Source organism: Eptatretus burgeri, chromosome 7, assembly GCF_056783735.1.
Source record: "Eptatretus burgeri isolate ZD-2024b chromosome 7, Ebu_testis_v1, whole genome shotgun sequence".
NCBI classification, from domain to species: domain Eukaryota; kingdom Metazoa; phylum Chordata; class Myxini; order Myxiniformes; family Myxinidae; genus Eptatretus; species Eptatretus burgeri.
In genome coordinates this window covers 104747181-104769321 of record NC_140967.1, presented here as the reverse complement: position 1 = coordinate 104769321, position 22141 = coordinate 104747181, and the positions used below count along the sequence as shown (strand labels likewise).

General features: G+C 45.3%; 2 protein-coding genes across 2 annotated transcripts in view; one reads left to right on the top strand and one right to left on the bottom strand.

The window, feature by feature from the left end:
- The window catches only part of LOC147024002 (protein MTSS 2-like), a 73365-nt gene extending 73007 nt beyond the window's left edge, over positions 1–358 (bottom strand). The window contains exon 1 of the mRNA XM_085890128.1: positions 132–358. The gene's annotated coding sequence lies outside the window, so the exon portion shown is untranslated. The remainder of the gene's footprint in view (positions 1–131) is intronic.
- On the top strand, positions 73–21536 carry AGA (aspartylglucosaminidase). The gene is made up of 9 exons (XM_085890158.1): positions 73–334; positions 12444–12597; positions 14484–14596; positions 17823–17935; positions 18381–18498; positions 19721–19796; positions 20426–20533; positions 20615–20748; positions 20976–21536. Exons 1-9 carry the CDS (start codon positions 193–195, stop codon positions 21071–21073), a joined length of 1056 nt encoding a protein of 351 aa, XP_085746284.1. The 5' UTR covers positions 73–192; the 3' UTR covers positions 21074–21536.
- Positions 21537–22141: the final 605 nt, after the last annotated feature.

The window sequence follows — 22141 nt, the reverse complement described above, 5'->3', positions numbered from 1 at the left end:
CGAGGAAGCGGATTGGGGGCGGAGCGAGGAAGCGGGTTGGGGGCGGAGCGAGGAAGCGGGTTGGGGGCGGAGCGAGGAAGCGGGTTGAGCCAGAGGTACGACCCTGCGTGAGGGGTGGTGGAATGAAACACCTTGGAGGTGGAGCAAGCTTGCTCCTTCCCATCCCCGTCGCTTCACGGGGGTTCTACAGTCATGCGTCGATCGCTGGTTGCGTTGAGAGGTCATCCATGCTGTTTTATCGCTTTGCTGGTTTTCTGTCGCCAGTCCTGGAGCGACAAACTTAGCTTACCTCTGGTGCTAAACACTTGGCATTTCCCACAGGCTGCGAGCAGCGGTATGTTACCCGTGTCGTGAATTTTCACCCTAATTTAACGTCCTTTCGCTTGAAGAGCATTTCGGAAAGTAACTTATTTACCTGTTAAAGTTATAACAGTGTTTAACATGACTAGATGGGAATAAATAATATATAAACCATGGCAAAACTAAAACGGCCACTGTGTCGACTCGTCAAGACTATCTGTGACTTCCTGTCCATAGACTATCGCGCACTATCTTACCTCGGCCACCATACATTGGAAAATGGTGGCTCCTCTGTCTGACATGACCTTTTGACGTTATCGTGGTCCAGAGGCATACCTCGAGTATTTGGCACTTGGGGCAGACCCTTCCTTCCTTCATTTGTCCCCCCCCCCCCCCCACGAGATGAATAATGAAAAAACATTAAACACACAGAAAACATTTATCATGTATACAAGTAAAATTTCAAGTGGATTACAGTTCTGTATGTGGAGTAAGCAAATTGGAAATAAAAAGAATGCAGGACCTGGAAAATTCAACAAAGGTGTAATTCTGCTTTGTGTTGATCCTTACAATAATTCACGGACCTGTGTTTGTGTGTTTGTCGGGCTACTCCTCCTTCAGTTCCGGGCCAATTACATCCAGACTTGCTACAGAGGATCAGCATGTCCCCAATTAATGTATAGGGGAGTTTTTATATTTGCCATTGGTGTTGATGGGGGTGTGGGGTGGGGGGTAAATTATCTATGTAAATGTGTATCGTGTAGTGCCATCTCCAGGCGGGGGAGGGTATTACAAGTCCCCACTATTTACACTGTGACTATTCCTGTCCCCACGTTTTCCAGTGCTGTGAGATGTTTTGAATTATTAGCAGGAGGTATGCTTTTGCTTCATGCACGTAACCCGGGTTATTTATTTTTCCTATACGAAGCTGTCACTTACCTATACACCGCCCAAATGAAGGTACGTGTCAGAAGAACGTGTTACATGGTTTCAACAAGACCGCCCGTTGGGCTCGGTTACCCTGCTAAACCAAGAAAAACACATCTTCAATCGCAGAGAAAACATCCCCGGGAAGAACTTTCAAAAAGGTAACAGAAAATCCAGCGTCAAGGAACACACGACATCGTTTCCATGGCGATGTTTTTTCCTGCCCATTGACTATTTAATGGAGGAGAATAACTTTTCAGAATCGAAGGGTTAACCCATAAAAAGCGCGTTGACCTACCATCGTGGCCGAGACGTGTATGCAAATGAGTTTAACCTGACGTCAAACCAAAGAACGAATCATGACCTTTCCTACAATGCACAATGCCCTGGTAACTTGTGAAAGCTTGCTTCCAATTGGTGGAGAAAGCTGATGACAAAAAAGCATTTCTGGGATCGTGATGTCGTGTTTTATATTGTCCGCTGCTATCGTGCTTTATATGAGGACCCTTGAGGAGAAATGAAAAAACTGTCAACAGTCTACTTTCAGCAGTTACTTGAAGCCTTCACCATCTGCTCCATCCACTGAAGAACGCATGCCAAGCACATCATCAGCTCCACCTCCTCCCTTCACCAACAAATTAACCACCACCTCCACCATGTCCTGTCCCGTCATGTAATACTGTGTTCCTGCTCCTTGTATGATGAATAACAATGATTTTGCTCCGAGTTACTATCTTTATTGTGAGGTAAATAATAGTTTTGTAATATCACTTGCAACTAAAACCATCGTTATATAATCGAACTAGTATTTCAACTCTCCCAATGGACCACCCCCCCCCCCACAACCCCTTTAGTGTCGTGGTCAGCTGAACTCTGTTTCTGTGAGGTGGAACATGGCAATGTGGGGGGTGGGGGTAGGGTGGGGAATGAGAAATGGTCATCAGAAGATGCATGATAATATATATATATATATATATATATATATATATATATATATATATATATATATATATATATATATATATATATATATTGTTGCGGGTTGGGGACCGGTGGCGAGAACGACCACTAGGTGCGGGAAGTTACATCGTCTCCCACCAGACTCCCGGAATTGTTGGCCGTCGCTCACGGATAATTCCGTGAGGCGGCGGCTCGCTTAACCAACCGTGGACGCCAAGACGTCCACTGCATAGCATAGGGTCTTTTTGTCTCAAACCAATTTACCTAATTAACCACGCGGTGTCGTCCACCGGGGAACTATGCCCTCGGCACATCTTGCTCGAACCGGGTCACTCTACCGACTGCGGTAGAATTCCAACTACCGACTACCAACTCCGGTTCGGGTGCAGTCGAGCGGAACTGCCAAAGCCTTGCCGGCTCAGATGAGCAGATTAACGGGAAGAAAGACCCAGCTAAAACTCAGATCCGAATCATGCTGGACCAATGAAAGAAAGGACGGAAACGAACTGGGAACATTTCTACAATTGTTTTATTTACAGCAAGAAGGACACAGAGCAAGCTTATCACGGATATACAGGACATTTACAATGATCGAAAGCACTTATGCAGTTCTACTTAACAGACGGCTCCACACACACCGACACACACACAGACGAAAATAAAACCCAGGTGAATTCCAAGGAGCCTCGCAGCCAGGGAGAGAGACGAGCTCGGGTCGCGGCTCGGCTGGGTACCTGCGTGTTGGAGGGAGGGGTGCTCCGTGGTGCGGCACCTGCCAATGGTCGTGCAGCTCGGCCCATAGTCACACGCGTGGAGCTCGTTTCTGCGGAGGAACCCGAGCGGAGTCCCAGGGCGGGGATCCGTGTCGCGGACAGGACCCAGCAAGAGACCCGGTCGAGGTCGGGTGTCCTTGGTCGTTATCGGAATCGACCGGACGGATCGCTCCACCAACGAAGAACGGCCATGCACCACCACCCACAGACTCGTGAGAAATCTCTCAGTCTGTCAATCCTCCTCGTATACTGAACTCAAGACTCCAGCAAAACTCCAACGAACGCCCCAGCGAATACAGAACTGAACTGAGCCTTTTGACTGAACTCCAACGAACGCGCGTCTCAGCGGTTCCCTTCGTAGTTCATCGACCTCTCTCAGCAGGGCGGGGCCTTGGTCAAAACTGACGTCACTGTCCGCCCTGATTGGACAGGGCCTCCATGGGTCCGCCCTTTCTGGGCTGGGCCTCGGCCAGGCACCGGCGAGGCCCCCCTACTCCACACGTGTTTGGGGAAGGTGAATGACGGTGCAGCCAGCCACACTGTGTACGTTTGGGGAAGCCGAGAAGGAACTGGAATGGCGAATGTGGAGATTTTGCCTCAGAAAAACTAGTCTCTGTAGACAGCGGGTGGACAGTGGTATGCTGTGGCCAGCAAACCGAGGCTGCAAGCTCTAGGAAGGTACCGTGGTTCCATAAGAGGGGAAATAAAATGATTTAACCTAACTAAAAAAACATTGCAACGCACCCCTTCGATTTCCCACTAAACACGAGGAGGGGTTCTGTCTACACATATACTTAACGGCATAACTAACTTCGGGGCACCTGTATGTTTGAATGCATACGGTTCCTCGAACCGTAACAATATATATATATATATATATATATATATATATATATATATATATATATATGCATATACATACACATAAATATATGCCTTGGACAAAAGAAGTACCACAAACCCTAAATGCAACATGGTGCTGACAGCTGATGTCATGCCCATAAAATATTCCAACAGATCACCTCCAAACTAGGATGCCGTCCATGTGGCACTCAGGTTTGTGAAGACCGAGATTTATGGTCACAAGTCAATGAAAGCAGAGCCGCCGATCCAGATTTCACCCTTATTGACCATGTTGTGCAATTGTTGTAAACCCTGTTACTCAATTTGTACTAAACAATTAATTCACTGTCCACAATGGAAAGTACTTTTGATCAGAGAACCTTTATTTTAACATAGTACCACAGTCCAAAGTACTGAGGTGGTAAACATCCACAATGATTTGCACTAAGCTAAGATTACATTTCCTGGCATTTCTATGCTTTTGTGGGAGTGGAGGGGGCTGATGAGCATTAGGCAAAAGAACTCCAACTGCAATACGTGTCCACTTTATGAAAGAATCATGGCAAAAGTTGCAGTGTTATCAACCAGGTCACTTTGTTCCATTGCAAGACATTCCTTTTATCAACATTTAGGTCAAAAGACTCTTGGGTAAAGGGAAACATAACTGACAGCCAATTCGACTTGTAGCATAAAAATGAAATTTATAAAGCACCAGCAACAATTCTAATTGAGAGTACATTAATATAATTATTTTTCTTCCACAGCCACATGAATGCCATCCAAGTTTGGAGGCAGCACACTCATCCGCTCTGTTAACATCACCCTTATCCGCTCTGTTAACATCACCCTTATCCGCTCCGTTAACATCACCCTTATCCGCTCCGTTAACATCACCCTTATCCGCTCCGTTAACATCGCACTTATCCCCTCTGTTAACATCACCCTTATCTGTCTGTTAACATCACCCTTATCCGCTCGGTCGACATTACCCTTATCCGCTCTGTTAATATCGCCCTTATCCGCTCTGTTAACATCACGCTTGTCCACTCCATCGACATCACACTTATCCGCTCCATCGACATCGCGCTTGTCCACTCCGTCGATATCGCGCAGATATACTTTGTTAACACCGTGCTTATCTACTCTATTAACATCACATTTATCATCTACTTTTTACCATTTCAATACCTTTGGATGCATGTTATCTCTAACAGAGCTTTATTTTGTGTTAACTTTCCTTGCCGTTTTTTAACCTCCTCCACTCATTATTGCCTGGGCCTCATGTAAAATCCCTTCCTCTCCTCTTGTATAGATTCTCACAGCTGCTATCATTGAGTATGGTGATACTCGATATGTTGGGATGGCACGGGAAAATAATGGGCACCCATTCAAATTTATATGGAACGAAAAGCTTAAAAACTACTCCAGAGTGGTCATAAGCTTTTAAAAGCCACACCTTTTATTCTCGAACGTTTTCATAATGAAAAAGATGCCAAAATACATCACCAAAGTACTGGATTGAGAGATCACAACATCGTCGATTTGTTAATCCTAAAAATGTTGATAAATGTCATCTGGCCGAGCACAATAATGGCTGAAGCAATTACAATGATTTCAATGGAAGGAAGCAACATTCTTTCTTGGATATTGCATCCGTACCACAACAAAAAAAAATTCAAATCAGATTAACAAATAAACCAATCTGCACACCAATCCCCTCCTTCAGTTCATCCATCCTACTCCTTTCCACCCTCTTCACTACCATAATTCTCCTGATCCAGTTGTTCTCGCAGACCTGCAACCTCTGTTATCTCCTTGGCAGCGCCACCATCTCCAGACTGTAAAGGTAGGCCGGCGTCACACAAGGCACCAAAACTTCCCCTTTCAATTATCTTTATCTCTCCATCTGCTAATTTTATTCTATCAAATCAAATTTAAAATCGGTGTGAAAAGTTGACGTCACAAGTTGTGTACTCACCTTCTCATTCCATGTACGAACCCAATGCAATCCCCGCTCTACATTAAAAATGTACAGTGTTCCAAAAAGACTCGGACAATTAAGTTGTTAATATATTGTTCGGGAAATGGCCCTTATTGGAATACTAAATATAGGATTAGCTCAGATCCCCCATTAAATGCCTGTTTAGCTAGGTTGTGTGGTATAAGGGACGTTATATGTGTGTCAGGAGGTGTAAGAGACTGTTTTTGTGTTCGTCCAGTGGTGGTGAAACGAGATCCCTCTTGTTCCTACCCCATCCCGGGATAGGCCCCTCCCAGCCCGCTGAGGGGGTGTGGTCTGGAGAGAGGGTGTGGCTAGAGGGAGGAAGTGACGCAAAGGGGGAGGAGTATGTCGGTTTTCACCGAGAGAGGCGGGCTGGTGTGTCGAAGGAGTGAACGAAAAGAAACTGGTGAAACTGTGAGCGCAGTAGTGGCGCCGGTCGGCTGTACACGGGACAGCTGTGTCTGTTTTTCGTGAGGAACGAGCCGAAAGAAAGGCAGGGAAGGCAACAGAGAAACCACGAGTGTCGAGTCGCGATCTGATGGATGGGCAGGGGCTTCGAAGCGAGCGAAACGAGAGAGGAACAAAGGAATTGAGTTTTGAGAAACGGCAATGGGCTTTTGAGAGGCTGCCTGCACCTCGAGGATTCTGCCGTAAGAGAGACGGCAGTCTGCTTTGAGAGACTGCCTGCACGTGGAGTCGACGATCGACTCGTGTGGGCAGGTGATCGACAGACTCGGCCTGCGTCTGGCCGTGGAGCCTCCGTCCGTACTCACCTCACGGATTGACACGTTGTCGATCCGCCTGTGGAGCTCGGACCTCGATTTTGGCCTTGTCTGGTGAACGGGCCAGGCCTGAATTTGTATGCTGGACCGTGAGAGAGATCAGCTGAGGCCCATCGTCGACCCCACGCGAGGTCGGAGCGCGCGGAGACCGCGTGCGGTGCGAAAGGGGCAAAGGGAGGACGAGCTCCATTTCGCCACGCAGCACGTTCGAGCGGGAGTTCGAATCCGTGGACATCCACTTGCTACGAGCGACATTCGTGCTTCTTGACGCTTCCTCTCGTCCATGAGCCATCACCAAGTACTCTGTCTTGTCTTGCATGCATGCTGTTTGTCTGTCTGTCTTTGTATGCACGTTGTCTAAGGCATATTTTGGAAGCGACCCCCTCAAAACCTTTAGTCCGTGGTTCCCTAGTTAAGAACGGGTTGAGGATTGTTAATAAAACCATTGTCGTGAATTTTGCTTGTGTTGTGATCCCCGATGTTCCCCAATAAATCTGGTTAATTCGTATGAAGTTGCCGCTATGGATTAATTTGTGTTACGTCGAGGAGTGATCCGTTCGATTGGCATATAACACCAAAAATGGTTACAGACTGGCAGAAAACGCTCAGCATCTGACAAAACCAGTCTGTAACCAGGGGTTCTATTTCCCCAACTGGCAAGGTACAAAGATTACCTTGGTATCGCGATTGAAGACGCATGACCCGAGACCTGTGCTGAGCCAGCCGGCGTTATAAACCCCGGAGACGGCGGTGGTAAGGGTGGCGCCTAGGACTGGGTGATAATCCCACCACCCCAGATCCGCAACAATATTTAGAACCACAATCTATACAATTCCCTATGGTTTATATGATACAGAAACTCGTAAAGTTTTGTGCACACCATCAATACACTACAATGTGAGCTCCATTCGTCACACACAGGACATCAAGGCGGAACACGAGTTCTTGCCATGTTTTGCTCAGCATGTTTGTGTCCACCAGTGCACATGCACTTGTGATCTGAGAAAGAAGATCCTGCAGGTTTGCCACCTTGGTGTTGTAGACAACATCTTTGACAAACCCTCACAGAAAAAGTTCAAGGGGGATTATGTCTGCTGCTCGTGGGGCTCAGGCGGTTTGTCCGTCTCGACCAATCCAGCGACCTGGAAATTTTTCATTCAGGACAGCTCAAATGACTAAGGCCCAATGAGGGGGAGTGCTGTCTTGTTGAAAAATGATATTGGGTTGCAGGCCTTCAATCTGTGCAAAGGCGAATCCTTCCTCCGCACTGTATCCTCCACACTGTAATTGTTGAGGTCACTGTATCCTCCGCAAGGAAAAACGGAGCTATCAAGTGATCATGGTGAAGTCCACACCACACATTGACTTCTGGACTGTCGCGTACGTGTTCAATGACCATGTGGGGATTTTCAGAGCCCCATATCCTCATATTGTGCTGGTTGACTGGTTGACCCGATACATGAAAGCAAGCTTCGTCTGTGAACGTGTCCTTTTTCAGATAATCTTTTTCATCCTCTGTGCGACTGAGAATTTCCAAGGCAATCTCCTTGCGTTTGGGTCTGTCATTTGGTTTGAGTTCCTGCAGAATCTGCACCTTTCTAAGTAAAAAGCTTCAGGCTTTTGAGCAAAATCCTGTGTATCGTGATGGTTGGTAGTCCCAGTTGTCTGGATGCGTGTCACTGATTTTATGGGACTTTGTTGAAATGATTCATTCATTCGTTCAACGTCTGCTGCATATGTGCTTGGTCGACTGATACTTTTCTGTTTCTGACAACTTGCAGTCTATTTTAACCTCTTGTACCACTTTCTGATACCAGTCCACGATGGCAGATTCCTTCCATACCTTGTACGGAAATTACACTGAACTTGCGTGTCGGATCTCGTCTCGATGAACCATTCATTCGATGCACACATTCTGTGGAGTCTCAATTTTATTTTACATTAAACCACCAGACCTGAAAATATAGAAAACTTTTTGAGTTTCTGTATCATATAAACTAAAGGGTATTGTTGTATCATTTGTGGTACTAATATATATATATATATATATATATATATATATATATATATATATATATATATATATATATATATATATATTGTCCTGTCCATGGCCGATTAGTTAATCTTGACCCAGATGTCGTGGACGGTCAGGTTAACACCGACCTGGACGGATAGCTGAATGGTTCTAATTGGAGGCAAACAGCCGAGATCCCCGGAGATTATAGCGAGCGGGGGATGGAGGGTGGCAAGGGCGTGCACCAGAGGCATGCACCAAGATGGAAGCACACGGGTTTATTCTCGAACCCACAATGAGTAGACAGACACAGTAGATTTAACAAATGTGGGTTTAATAAAAAATATTTCAATGATTCTTAATGAAAATAAATCAATGGGTAATTATGGAAAAAAATCAAAGCGTGAGGTGATGAAACATGAGGTAAACTAAAGCCTAATTTGAGACGTTTCCACTCAGCCACAAAAGCAGACAAGGGGAAAGATAAAAATGAAAGAAAATCCTCCCTTTATTCTGCTACTTAGCTCTGTGCCCAGAGATGACTTTTAGGAGCCTGTTGATCGAACTGCACGGGATACCGCACTCAAAATGGTGCCAAGTCGCTCTCTGCACGGGAAACGTAAGCGAGGTAATTTATGCAGCGGTATTCAACATCAGGGCCCACAAACTTTTGTACAGTTTCTTATCACGATCAAGATTACCACACCGCTCCTCTCTTAACACCAGGTCCTTTCACAACAAATGACGCCGCCTTTCTTCCTCGAACATACAACGGGATACCGCCGAGATATCACTGAGACACACTCCTCTTCTTCTCTTCGTCTCCTCATAAAGTGTACAAACTTCACGACTCAGCCGAACAGGCAACGGCCAGCGTCCTGTTCTAGCATGCGCGCAAATTCAGAGCATGAACAATGAGAATCGGCCAGCTTTCTCATCGTGTCGAGGAGCGCAAAAAATAAACGAGACCCTCTGTCTCAACTGCGTTCCTCACACCTTCTTGTCGCTCTTGCCCCTCTTCCCCCTCTGACATCGTCCCAACCAATCATCAATCTCCTTATGGGGGCATGGCCTGCCGGTACAAAACCGGGAAGGCGGGGTTTTCGCCTGCTCAGAAATGTTCGCTTTGTGAATATAAAAACAGGAAAAGGTCATGGGGGGGCAATCACATACTGGGAGAATTAGTGTTAGACCCTACCTAGTTAACACAGCACCAACCCCCATGTGGTGATGCGTAACAATCTTAAGTTGACAGTTTTCCCTTCTTGATTTACATAGAGATGTCTCCTGCTCGTCCACAGACCATGCAACACTATACAATCCTAACTTTACTATAAAATTCCTCCATCAATCCCACAAACATAACAATATTAACAACCAAAGTTGTCCAGGTCTTTTTGAAACACACTGTGTGTGTGTGTGTGTGTGTGTGTGTGTGTGTGTGTGTGTGTGTGTGTGTGTGTGTGTGTGTGTGTGTGTGTGTGTGTGTGTGTGTGTGTGTGTATTTCTTTTTTACTCCGATTCACATAAACCAATCTCCTCCCTCAATTCATCCATCCATCCTCCTTGTTTCTTTCATGTTCTTTTATTTTGTTCTTATCGTGGCATGTAGACAGTAAACCAAGTCCCAGTTTATGTGTGTTGTAGCTGTGATGTAATTCTTCCGCTCTGAGTCTGGGATGCCGGTGGTTCGAACCCTGGACGAGGTGTTTTTTCATGAAAAAAATTTTTTTGGTATACATAGTCGAGGCTCGTGGAAGAGCTGGAATTAGTACAAGGAACGGATCAGGACACAAGATAAAATAAACAGTTGAGAAAAGGGGGAAACACTAACAGCAGAGTTTAAGGCCAAGATAGAGGCTGAATGAGACAAACAATGGGTGTGGGGGTGGGGATGGGGGGCAGGAGAGAATGCATTTGGTGGACAATATGGAGACAGAACAAAACTCTAATGAGGAAAAACTGGAAATTTGGACGAAGAGATTGCGGTGGGGTGAGGGGGGGGAGCACTAACGGGGATAGAAAAGATCATGGTTTTGAATTGGGGATGATCTGAGATGGTGGTGAAGACCAGGAGTGAAGAATGAGATTGAAGAGAATGTGGAAGTTGATTCCAAAGGTAAGAAAAATAAGAACGAATGAGTGGAGGTGCGTAGTGATCCTGGTTTTAGGTAGTTTCACCAGAAGGGAGTTGTGGGGGGGGGGGAGTGGGGCAGATGGAGGGGGAGACAAAGTACGGAAAGAACAGAGGGTGCGAGACCTGAAAGGAGGCAGTGGAAATAGGGAGGCTACCGAGCTGTCTGCGATGGCGAATTGATATCCCCATAGACTCAGCTTAATCATGGGAAATTCCAATGATGTTGAAGGCCTTGATTTCCACACCATCAGGGTGAGCATGGTGTGAGGCAGGCAGGGGAGCCAGTGCAGAAGGGAAAACAGCACTCCAAGCTGCAGACGAAGGCCTTGTAGGTGTATAGGAACTCCTGAATTCCTGTTCAGGTGTGCCAAGGAAGCACTTTGTATGATGGAGGATGCCCAGTTGGCAGCTGGTGTTGGAGACCAACTTTGAAATGTAGTTTGTGCAAGAGATCATGACTGATAGTGAGACCCCACAGTTTGAATGACTGAACTTCCTGAAGAAGATTGTGAAGAAAGTACATAGGAGGATTTGCCAGATGGTCCTTTTGGAGAGAGATCATTGGTATGTGTGATTTGTCAGGATTGAAAGACATGTTCCAAGTGTTTGACTTGGTTATGATTTTGTCGAGGACTGAATATAGGGAAGAGGCCGAGGGGTGAGGAATGTCACGGCCGAGGGTGGGGTCATTAGCAAATAGATAAAGAGGATTTTTCCAGCTAGTCAGAGAGATCGTTGATGAAGATCAGCAATAGGACTGGGCCCAGAACACTGCCTTGGGGCACACCAGCCTTGACAGGGAGAGGAGATGAATGGATTCCGTTGAGAGTCACACGTTGGCTATGCACGAGAGTAGAGGAATTCAATAAGCCATGTGTGGAGTTGTCCTTGGATGCCATAGGCAGAGAGTTTAGAGAGTAAGGTGGGATGCCAGACTGTATTAAAAGCACAAGATATGTCCAGAGATGGTGCTGATCTCATGTCTGACATTCAGGGCCTCCATCCATTGTTGGAAGCAGCATGTTCAAGATAGAGTGACTTGGTCTGAATCCGAATTGGTGATCTGAGATGAGGTTGTTGGACAAAAGGAAGGATTTCCTATCAACTGCGATGATGGATTCCATGACCTTGCTGATGATTGAAAGTAAGCTGATAGGGTCTGTAGTTAAGGGGATCAGTTTTTGCACATTTTTCTTTTTAATCTCATACAGTGATGTTAAAGGATTTATAAGCAGATGGAAGATGACAACGCAAATGACAGAGAGAGGATGAGAACGAGCAGCAGAGCAGGTTTGAAGGACACGTGAGCTGATGCCGTCCGGTCCAGTTGCAGAGTCAGAGTCGAGAGTTGAAAGAACCTTTTCAGGTGTTTATTCAATTGCGCTCAATTTCATTTTCATACTGTAAGTACAGTATTGTAACTACCATTTGATGCACACAAAATCATCGGAGGAGATGTGCTCCCCTTGTAAACGACCCTCAAAATATTTTACCGGATGATGACGTCACTGGCATCCAGATTGGAAAAAAATAGAGTTGAACAAGTCAGAAAAAAGTAAAACACGTGGGGATGGAATCCAGAAAAAACAACCAAACAATTTTTCTGACTTGTTTACTAAATAGATTCTGATGGTTAGATCATCCCTTGTTGCATTCCTTGTGACTATTTCGTGTGCCCCTGCCATGGTTCCTGAGCGAGCAGGCTGGAATGAGCTCATGGGAGGCGGTTCTGTGCTTGATGCCGTGCATGCCGGCTGTGCCCAATGTGAGGTGGATGCATGTGATGGGACAGTTGGACCAGGGGGAAGTCCCGATGACCACGGGGAAACGACGCTCGATGCAATGATAATGGATGGGTGAGATACTGATAAGTGATTTTACTGAAACCCCAGTTTATGTACCTATTATTGCAGTACTTAATTTACCTGTGTTACTTGAGCGTCCACATCAGATTTGCAAGATCAAAAGAAAATTCTCCCATTAAACTTGCTTGAATGAGACTGGAGAACGAAGGATTTACATTTTTTATGGAGAATATTGTCGGCTGAGAGAAGCAGAAACAAATCTATGTTTGCAGGACAATTTATGCGCAGTTTGTCGATCAAAAGCCGTTATTCAGCCTCGTTTGGCCGAGCATTGCAGGTGCTTCTCAAATGTATGATGGTCGAACGAAGTTCCTCAACCAAGCATTGACAGAAGTGTTCTAACCCTTTGCTTCACCGTCTTTCCCCTTCTAATCATTGCACCTCTGTTAACACTTAATTGGTTGAGAAAATTAATTCTGCGTATTTCAGCGCTGACCCAGACTGATTCTAGTCCTTTCACGGACTAATTTGCCATTGTATGATAGTGTATCCTCCCGGATCTATCAAAACTGTAACAGATGGTGACCACGAGACTCGATGCTTGAGGACGCGTTTCCATGTGCACACCTTTCTGAGAGCTCGCGCGTTGCTTCACTGTTTTTGATTTGCAGTTTATCATGACTGTGTGGAGAAATGACACGTGTTTGTCATGTTAAGCGACCAGTCTTCATCCAACTCGCTCGTGGAAACAAAGCATCACTGATTGGCATCGCCGCAGATATCGATTGCCTTTCCATCAAACTGTCGGTAGAAGGTGCAAGGTCTCCAGAGCTATCAGTTCCGTTGAGAATCCGTAATAATTACAATTTACATTTAGATGTAGAGAAGTTGCATATCAAGGGAAAATATTGACAATTTCCAACACCTGTAAACTTTATAATTGCCTTCTCGGACATCGTGGTGACAGTGACAGTAAATTTTTACTTCCTTACGATTCGATGTTCTACTTCCTTATTCTCACGAGCGTTTGGAAAACTTGATCAAACCCTCTGGAAAGGTGAGTGTTGCATATGGGTATTCTAAATTTCCTCGTATAGTTCTGCATCTTTAACCGCCCTGTAAAAATGGTATCGCTTCCCCCCACCAGGTAAATTGCAGGTGACGACTGGAACGGCACTCGGTAGAGCGCATACCTCCTCCAGGCTGAACAGTTTACGTTCTGTATCCCATCGTTTTCAAAATAACTTCGATATTGAAAATACAATTCCAGAGCAATTTTCTGTTGTCCATACTTTTACCTTTGCTACTTACAGAGAGCAATTCTTCATCAAAAGCTTAATTATTCTTAATTTGTATTTGCTTCACCTTGGTGGCACAGGAAAGGTGCAAAGCCATGAGGTTAGAGGTGGTAGGCTTTGTCATACATATTGTACATGAGGAAGCATTGCAGAACGGAAACGCACCTCGTCGGCTTGTGACGATGTGGTTCATCTCTGTGCACCTGTCCTGTCCCCTTCACCTCCCTTTTCCTGTTTGGTCCTTCCCTTCCACCAGTTGTACCATTGTCTTTCCTTTTATCCTTCTATCACCTCGCTCTTCCATGACACCTAGATATTGTATAAAAAGAACAGTTACAAGTCGGCGAAATACTGCGATTAATTTGTATTAGATTTCCGACCTTAACACGTTGATAGGCCAATTGACATCAGTGTGACTCAATCGCTTTGTGCGGCATGGCAAGGTGGAAAAGTATTTGGCCTAAAGAAGAATAAGAAGAAGTCTATTTGGCCCATCATACCTGTCTGTCTATAGCGTAGCATTCTCCCATATCTAATTCCTTGTATCCACTAACAAGTTGTCGTTGATTTCGTGGTCACCACCGATGTTTGCGGTCCAATGTGCGTGGGCAAAAGGAATGCGTGGTCTTTCATTTGCAGAGACACGTATGATGTTGGTGCCGTGGCAGGACTTCGACGTGTACCGAGTGCCATCGGGGTGGCACGTGCCATTATGGATCATACCACACATACACTATTGGTCGGAGAGGCTGGTTCGTATAACTTATGTCACTCAAGCTCTTCGTTCACTTCACGTGTTTCTCTCAGTCAGCTTTACTGTGTGGAGACTCTATGCAAAGGTTGTTGTTCATAGAATGAAATGTGGTACGATGAAACTTGTATACACAGGTGGACACCATTTGGCCCAACGTGGCAGTGCCGTATCCACATCCTGTTAACTGAATATATCGATTTACTTCTTTCTTTTTAATAAACCTCTATTTTCAATATTTGTTTGTTTAACAAAACATCCACATCCCTATACTTAACCTGCATACCATAGTTTAATCGTGTAAGCAGGTAATTTGGTCAGGGTACTGGCAAAGCATGGTTTCATCCTTTCGAGATAGACGGTGGGGTTTTTATGTCTGCAGTACGAATACAGATTGGCCAGCCGGACTTGCTTCCCCATTAGGATATTACGTCTCGAGTTGCATTGTCAGCTGAAAGCCGATATAGGTCATATGAAAACTAAAGGCCTCAATATTTATACAATATTGTTACGTTTGAGGGGGGGTATGCATTCAAAGGGTAATTAGGATGTTTAATTCGGTATGCCATGCTGTTCGAGTTTACCAGGATCTCAATGTAATAAGTAGCAATTCAGTGGTGATAAGTTGTCCAGTAAATGTCCATTTCTTCAAGGGGGAAATGATAATTGTCACGTAATTAGATAGGGACACGGGATAGGGTAAGTGTGTCTGCGTAAACCCCTTTTAGTATTCTCTGGAGGCTTGCCGTGACGTCACAGGACAGTGCTGCGGATGGCTCCGCCCCGTGATCACGATTGGCGGAAGGCGACGGCGGTGGGCCAATAAAACGGCTTGATTGGAAGTGACGAGGACGGGAGGATAAAAAGGTTCTGTTCGGGGTCGAAAAGGAAGAGGAAGAAGATCGGGACAAAAAGACCATTTTTTGGGGTGGAGGTTGTTGTGCTGGGAGCGTGCTTGTTGTTGCGCTGATTCGGCCCTGGTTTCATCGTGTCTTGTAGCCTTGCTGAGCCTCGTGCCTCACCTTGGTTGGCTCTGGGGTTCTGCTGGCTCGGAGTACGGGGTCGAACGGCGGGCGGACCTGCCTCCCTCTCCTGCTCGCGGTTTGGCGCCGGAGCTGGTTCCCTGGCGGCTGTGAGCGGACTTGGGCCAAGACCAGGAGGTCGACAGCACCACGGTTTCTCCTGCCCCCCCTGACGAGAGCAAGGCCAGCTCGTCCAATGCCAATCCAAGGACTGTTGCGTCCACACCACGGTCCAGCCTGACTACCAGGAATAGCTGCGTTGTGTGTGTGTGTGTGTGTGTGTGTGTGTGTGTGTGTGTGTGTGTGTGTGTGTGTGTGTGTGTGTGTGTGTGTGTGTGTGTGTGTGTGTGTGTGTGTGTGTGTGTGTGTGTGTGTGTGTGTACCTGGCGCCTTAGAGGGTTTGAGATTTGTCTTTTCATTGGAATTGTCTGTGTTTTCCCCACGCCCGATCCCACACCATCCCGTCGAATCGCCCCGGATCCCGAGTCTTGCCGAGTCTTGTTATTTTTGGTTAGAGGAATAAACGTTATCAACTCAGTGAAAAGCGACTCGTGCCACCTTCCTCGTCCCGTTTGCGGTAGAGCGATTAGAACCGCCATCTTTGGGTTATAAATAAATAAACCGCCTCCATCGTTTCGGCTCATTCTACGTTGGCGGGACTGTTCAAGTCCCGTGAACGTCACAATATGAAGACACTGTGTGTACACAAACACTCTGAAACATTTGAGGAAAATGCACTTTCCTTTGTACACAAGTGCACAAGTGCCACCTGATACTGGGAGAACCATACATGCCGATGAGCTCTCCATTCATACACAGCCAGTTGGTGAATGCACACATGCTTTATGTTATATATAACTAATAGCAGGGGTACCCGGCGTTGCCCAGCAACACCGGGTCCCTCGTTCTGCTCCTTCCCCCCTTCCTCATCCCACCTCCTTCCCTCTGGTATCCCACCCCACCACTTCCTCCTCCCTCAAAATTGTCACCCAACCCGTCTCTCCTCCCACAAAGGAATTTTCGCAGGGTTTCTAACCACGTCTGGGTAAAATTAAGAATTAAAATAAAACCCGCTTTCGATTCCTACCAACCTCTAACTTGCCTCGTGTCATGTCGAAATCTGCCCCGAGGGACGAATTCATCGATATGACTGATAGAAGTGATGGTATCGATGTGTATCCTCGTCGCCATGTTATGAATCTGGAGTGTGGTCAGTTACCAACTTTCTTGTGGAGCACTCGCCAAGTGGTTTAAGTACTTATGCAAGCACTCCATTCAAAACCATCAAAACCATTCAGAAGGAACGGGCCGGCTTGGTAAGTGGACATCTCGACAGCATACAGTACATACAAAAGAACGGATTTTTAATTGAAGGTTTCAAATATTAATCATGACGATATTCGAGGTCATGAAAACTTACTTTATTCAGGTTTCAATGCGTTTTAGTTTTTAAAATGTACATAAACTCAGAGATGATGTTCAGTGTACAAAGGTGGACGTGGACATTTCATACAGAACTTTAAAGTGTACATATATATATATATATATATATATATATATATATATATATATATATATATATATATATATATATATATATATATATATATATATATACATACATATCGTGAATTTACCTGGCCTCCCGACAAATTACTGATGGACGAGTGATTACTCATGACCAAGATGATTATTTACTTCACATAATATGAGAATTATACGTCAATCAGTTTGTTTATAAGCCCACCCCTCCCCCCCTCACGAGGTCCAAATAGGTTGGTGTGTAGGTAGCTCAATTACTTTTGAGCTGTCTAGCCCAGGTTCGATTCCCTACCACATTAAAACTGTTGGATCGGTGTTTCGCGAGCAGGGCCATTTAATCGCAAGGTGCACCGTCCCTCAGATGAACTTTAAACTGGGCGTCCGGTCTTCTAACTTTATTTGATGAACGTTAAATAGGCAAGTTAGGGAACCTTGAACAAATTACAAATTCCTGTCCAAATTGGCTCCAGCATCACCAGCCGGTTTGTGAAGGACAAGAGCTAAAAACTGTCCCTGACAAACCCCACAATAAGATGTCAATAATAAGGGCCATAGTAGTAGTCGTAGTAGTAGTCATAGTAGAAGTCATCCACATGACTTTGTTGATGCTGATTTTTGTCTGGTGCCACAGTTTCTCCCATGTATTGTCCACCGAATCCCCAGCATCCCGGTTTGCTGTCTCCATGGGCTTTCCTGATCTCGATCTAACGTCCAATCGTTCACGAAAGATTTTCACAGATTGGCTCCAGGCCACCTGTCAGCCCAACTTTTACAAGGTAATTAGCAACTCAAAACACATTGCTGTGTTCATTGAGAGAATTGATGTATTTTTATCATTTTCGACCACCTATTTACTTCATTGCATGTTTTTCGTGATGTTGGCTTAATGGTTATGGTGGCGGGCTTGGGAGCCTCAGGTCCTGAGTTCAAATCATGCTCGGCTGTTGAATTAATAAGAGGTGGGGTTCACTCAGCCCGTCATCCTTCCGAAGTCGGCAAAATGAGTACCGGCTTGCTGGGATGATTGAGCCATTCGAGTATCCTGTGTCGGAGTGGTGACCCATCCAGGATTGTGCCCAATAGCCCAGGAGACTGCTTCGGCAGCACCAACGCTCTGTTCAGAGCGTGGTTCCAATGGATGGATGCATGAATTTAAAACGTATAAAATATAACCAATATTCAAAGGGATTGGAGAAGGAGTAATGGCAGCTTTCTTTGCAGAATGTTGTTCCAAATCCCACCAAGTACTGTGGCCCTTACAAGCCACTCGTTAGGATGACGAGTGGAGAGTCAAGACCCTCTGCACAGCCTTCCTGGAGTCGGGGTCATGACACCGTTGGTAAAACTTCAGAGTTCTCACCTTGAAATAAACACTGTGCGATGGAGAGAAACTGGAATGGTTAAATACAGGGTACCTCTCAATAATTTAATATATCAGAAAAAAAAATACTTAAATAGCAGATGGATGGAGGGATGTTGAGGGGTACTAATACCGAACAGATGGCGTTAGAGTGTGATGGAATGATTGCACGTCATCGGTCAGCTGTTGCGTGTGTGTGTGTGTGTGTGTGTGTGTGTGTGTGTGTGTGTGTGTGTGTGTGTGTGTGTGTGTGTGTGTGTGTGTGTGTGTGTGTGTGTGTGTGTGTGTGTTTTTCACAATAAGTTTTCTGTTTGGACATTTGCTCTTCTTTCTCGGTGTTCTTGTTACAGGAATAATATTTGCTGCGTTAAGTTTAAATCCCTTTTAACGGTGTTTACTAATTTGGTACTTGACATGTAGATTGGAGAACACTTGTGCAGTTGGTGGTACAGGGTAGAGGTTCGTATATTATGGAAATCGGACCAAGCGGAGGAGCGTTTTTGTTCATCGTGTAGGCACAGAGAACCATGAACTAAAAACCGCACGCTCCATGTGCACGCCACGTTACTTACCATGGCAACCACATTCCTTGAGTTTGTCGGATCACTGAGGTGACCGTGCAGGATTTGCCATGCACGGCCATAGGGCCCACCATGGAGCATCTTCCAAGAGACTTTTACTTGGTGTTGAGTCTGTGAGCAGATGAGCGAATGGATGGCCTCTCACTAATTGGTTTGGAACGCAAGAATGCTCTAGAAACATAGGCGTGGGAAAATGAAAGGCGATGGAGAGTTTGGCGATGCAGAGAGGTTAGTTTGTGTTTGGAAAGCTGAGGTGAGGTCATCAGTGATGGATGTGCATATGTACGTCGTTCAAGGTTGAGATGGACCCTGTATTTATTTATTTTTTTCATTTGTGTACATGCGTATGGACGTTTCTCAAATATCCATTGTCGTCATTAAGAATTTACCATGTTCCTAAACTTGTTTCATATCAGGGTCTTGTCGACGGATCTCTTTTCATAAATGAGGGTGTTTGAGCTTCATGAAAGATCTTGTTCATACTTCGAACCCACATGCACCATTTGAGTTCTTTGCTGGTCATGGTGGTCGTGCACCACTTAAAGATGAAGGTACAATGTTGAGGTCATGCCCTGATACCTGTGAACCATTTGCGGTGATGTTCTGATTATTGCACTCAGGTATGCTTGCAGTTGATGGCAATGGTCACATTGCTGTTGCTACATCGAGCAATGGAGCTGTACACAAGATATCCGGGTAAGACGGTCACATGATCAGGTTGCAATATAGTATCGTATGTGAGTAAACAAAGGACCAGAGAAAACCCTCAACATTATTAACTTGAAATACTTCAAGGCCATGTAACACAGGCATCATCAGCACAGTTTTCTAGAATAAAAAGTAAGATAATTCTTTTTGGTGGTTTTATTGTTTGATTGAAATAACCGTGCCATTTGGTTTTGACATGACTTACTCCTTCCTCGACATCACTGTAAGTCACCAGTCATTCTGAGCAACAACTTGTCCCATCACAATGATAATCGCCACCACGTGAAGATGGTTGATTCCCGGTGTTTTAAGAGTCGGTCACGAACTTATAACCATCTCCACGCGCGTTGATGAGTTACAAAACACGAAATGGGACTTGCATACGAAAATAGTACTCCACGAGGAGGAGCGTTGGAGAAACTTCCCGATGGATCTTTGATGAGGTGGTGCACCAGGTACCAGGTGTTTTATGGGTAAAATAAACCCTGCAGATTTTTTGCAACTTTAATATTGCATCGGGTAATTGCCTTCATAATTATGTTGAAGAACTTGACATTTGCTCTTTGGAATAAAATGATCGATGTCACCTCTTTCTGGTACCCTGGACACCCACCTAGGCGTGTTGGAGACTCACCCATTCCTGGTGCAGGAGGTTATGCAGTGGGTGGAGTTGGAGGTGCGGTTGCTACAGGAGACGGTGATACAATGATACGCTTTCTCCCAAGGTGAGTTCTTGGTTTCTTTAAATTGCATAATGAGAGGTAAATTTATATTAGAAACTCCAACTAGTTATTGTGGCTGTGCAGCTACCAAGCGGTGGAAAGCATGCGGAGGGGAATGTCACCACGAGGGGCCTGCAGGGATGCATTGGCACGGATACAGAAGGTCAGGCCAGGGTTCTTTGGTGCCTTGGTCTGTGCCAATACCACCGGGAACTTTGGTAAGTGGTGATTGTACCCCTTCATACTGTGTTCAGTTGTACATCCCTTCAGCACTTCCAAGAATCAAACCTGCTTCTCCTCAACACCACTTTAATTGATCGATGCCCGACAGTATGCTTTATTCTGGAATGGGCAAGTGTAAATGCCCAATTAATGTGACTTGCTGCAAGACCTGGACTTAGTCCTTTGACGTGGACCATTATTGAAATATGTCCTATGTTTCTAGGTGCCGCCTGCAGTCGTCACGGGTCTTTTACTCGATTCACCTATATGGTGTGCACGGCAACTGCCTGTCCAGCAGCGCACACCATCTCCTGTGAGTAAGAGGCTGTCAGACCAATTATCTAGGCAACGTCTGTGTTTGTTTGCAAGAGGATGTGTCCCCAAAACGTCCGTCCAACAGTCCAAGACTCTTGACTTGTGTCTGAAAGCAGGCAGGTGGTGAGAGCTCAAGAGCCACTTATTTTGAACGCAAAGAGAGTGGGAAAGTTTTTCACGTAACTTTTACATGAGAGTCAAATGATCGTGAAATGTTTAAACGATTCCAAAAGAAATTATTTCACAAAGACAGTTCACAGAACACCTTACCCCATGCAGTCTTGACAAAAAAGGACATTGGCGGGGCCTGCGAGCGATTAAACTTGATTTTGATTTTGATGTATTTATTACCAAATACTGCTCAACGGAAGGGTTTTGAAAGTGCTAAAAAGGGGATTTGTGTTCTACAGTGTTCAGGTATGTAATGAAATTGAAATAAAATAAACATTTTAAAGATTGTAGAAAAAAAATAATTTCAGAAGTTGACTGCCATTGATGCAGCGTCTTTTACTCGATTCAACACGTTATATTAATCATTCATGTTTGTTTGTGTCCTTCAAAGCAGGAAGTTACTTTGGAATCGATTTCAATTTTGTTTGGCTGCCAGGCAGACAGAGTAAAAATCAAATCATCTCACTCCTCTGTGCGCATGCGTGATCGGGACAAATTCAGAGCCAAAGTTGGGTAAAACTACAGGTTAGTTTTCCGATTTGTGTTCGATGAACAACCTATTTAAATTGAATGTTGTATTTTGATCATAAAGTGAAGCCTGGTGTTGGCTTAGTGGTTAAGGTGGATGGCTTGGGATCCTAGGGCCCTGAGTTTGAGCCCCGTTGGCCACTGAATTTACACCAGGGGGTTGACTCAGCCTGTCATCCTTCCGAGGTCGGCGAAATGAGTACCAGTGTACTGGTCCCGGTGTATGCCCCGGTTAGAATAGGTGTCCCATATCCCTGTGTGCCGGAAGAGGCGATCATGGTTGACGTCAGGAAGGGCATCCGGCCATAAAACATTGACTCAAGAAGGGAACCATGATTGCATGGAGCCCGCAAAAAGCTAACCCCTGCTCAGCAG

Excerpts from the sequence above, each read along its gene's own strand:
- AGA (XM_085890158.1), top strand. The coding sequence starts at position 193 with ATGCGTCGATCGCTGGTTGCGTTGAGAGGTCATCCATGCTGTTTTATC. Across the intron at positions 335-12,443 it reads CCCACAGGCTGCGAGCAGCG|GCTGGAATGAGCTCATGGGA; the intron begins GTATGTTACCCG and ends CTGAGCGAGCAG. Across the intron at positions 14,597-17,822 it reads ACTATTGGTCGGAGAGGCTG|CATCCCGGTTTGCTGTCTCC; the intron begins GTTCGTATAACT and ends CCGAATCCCCAG.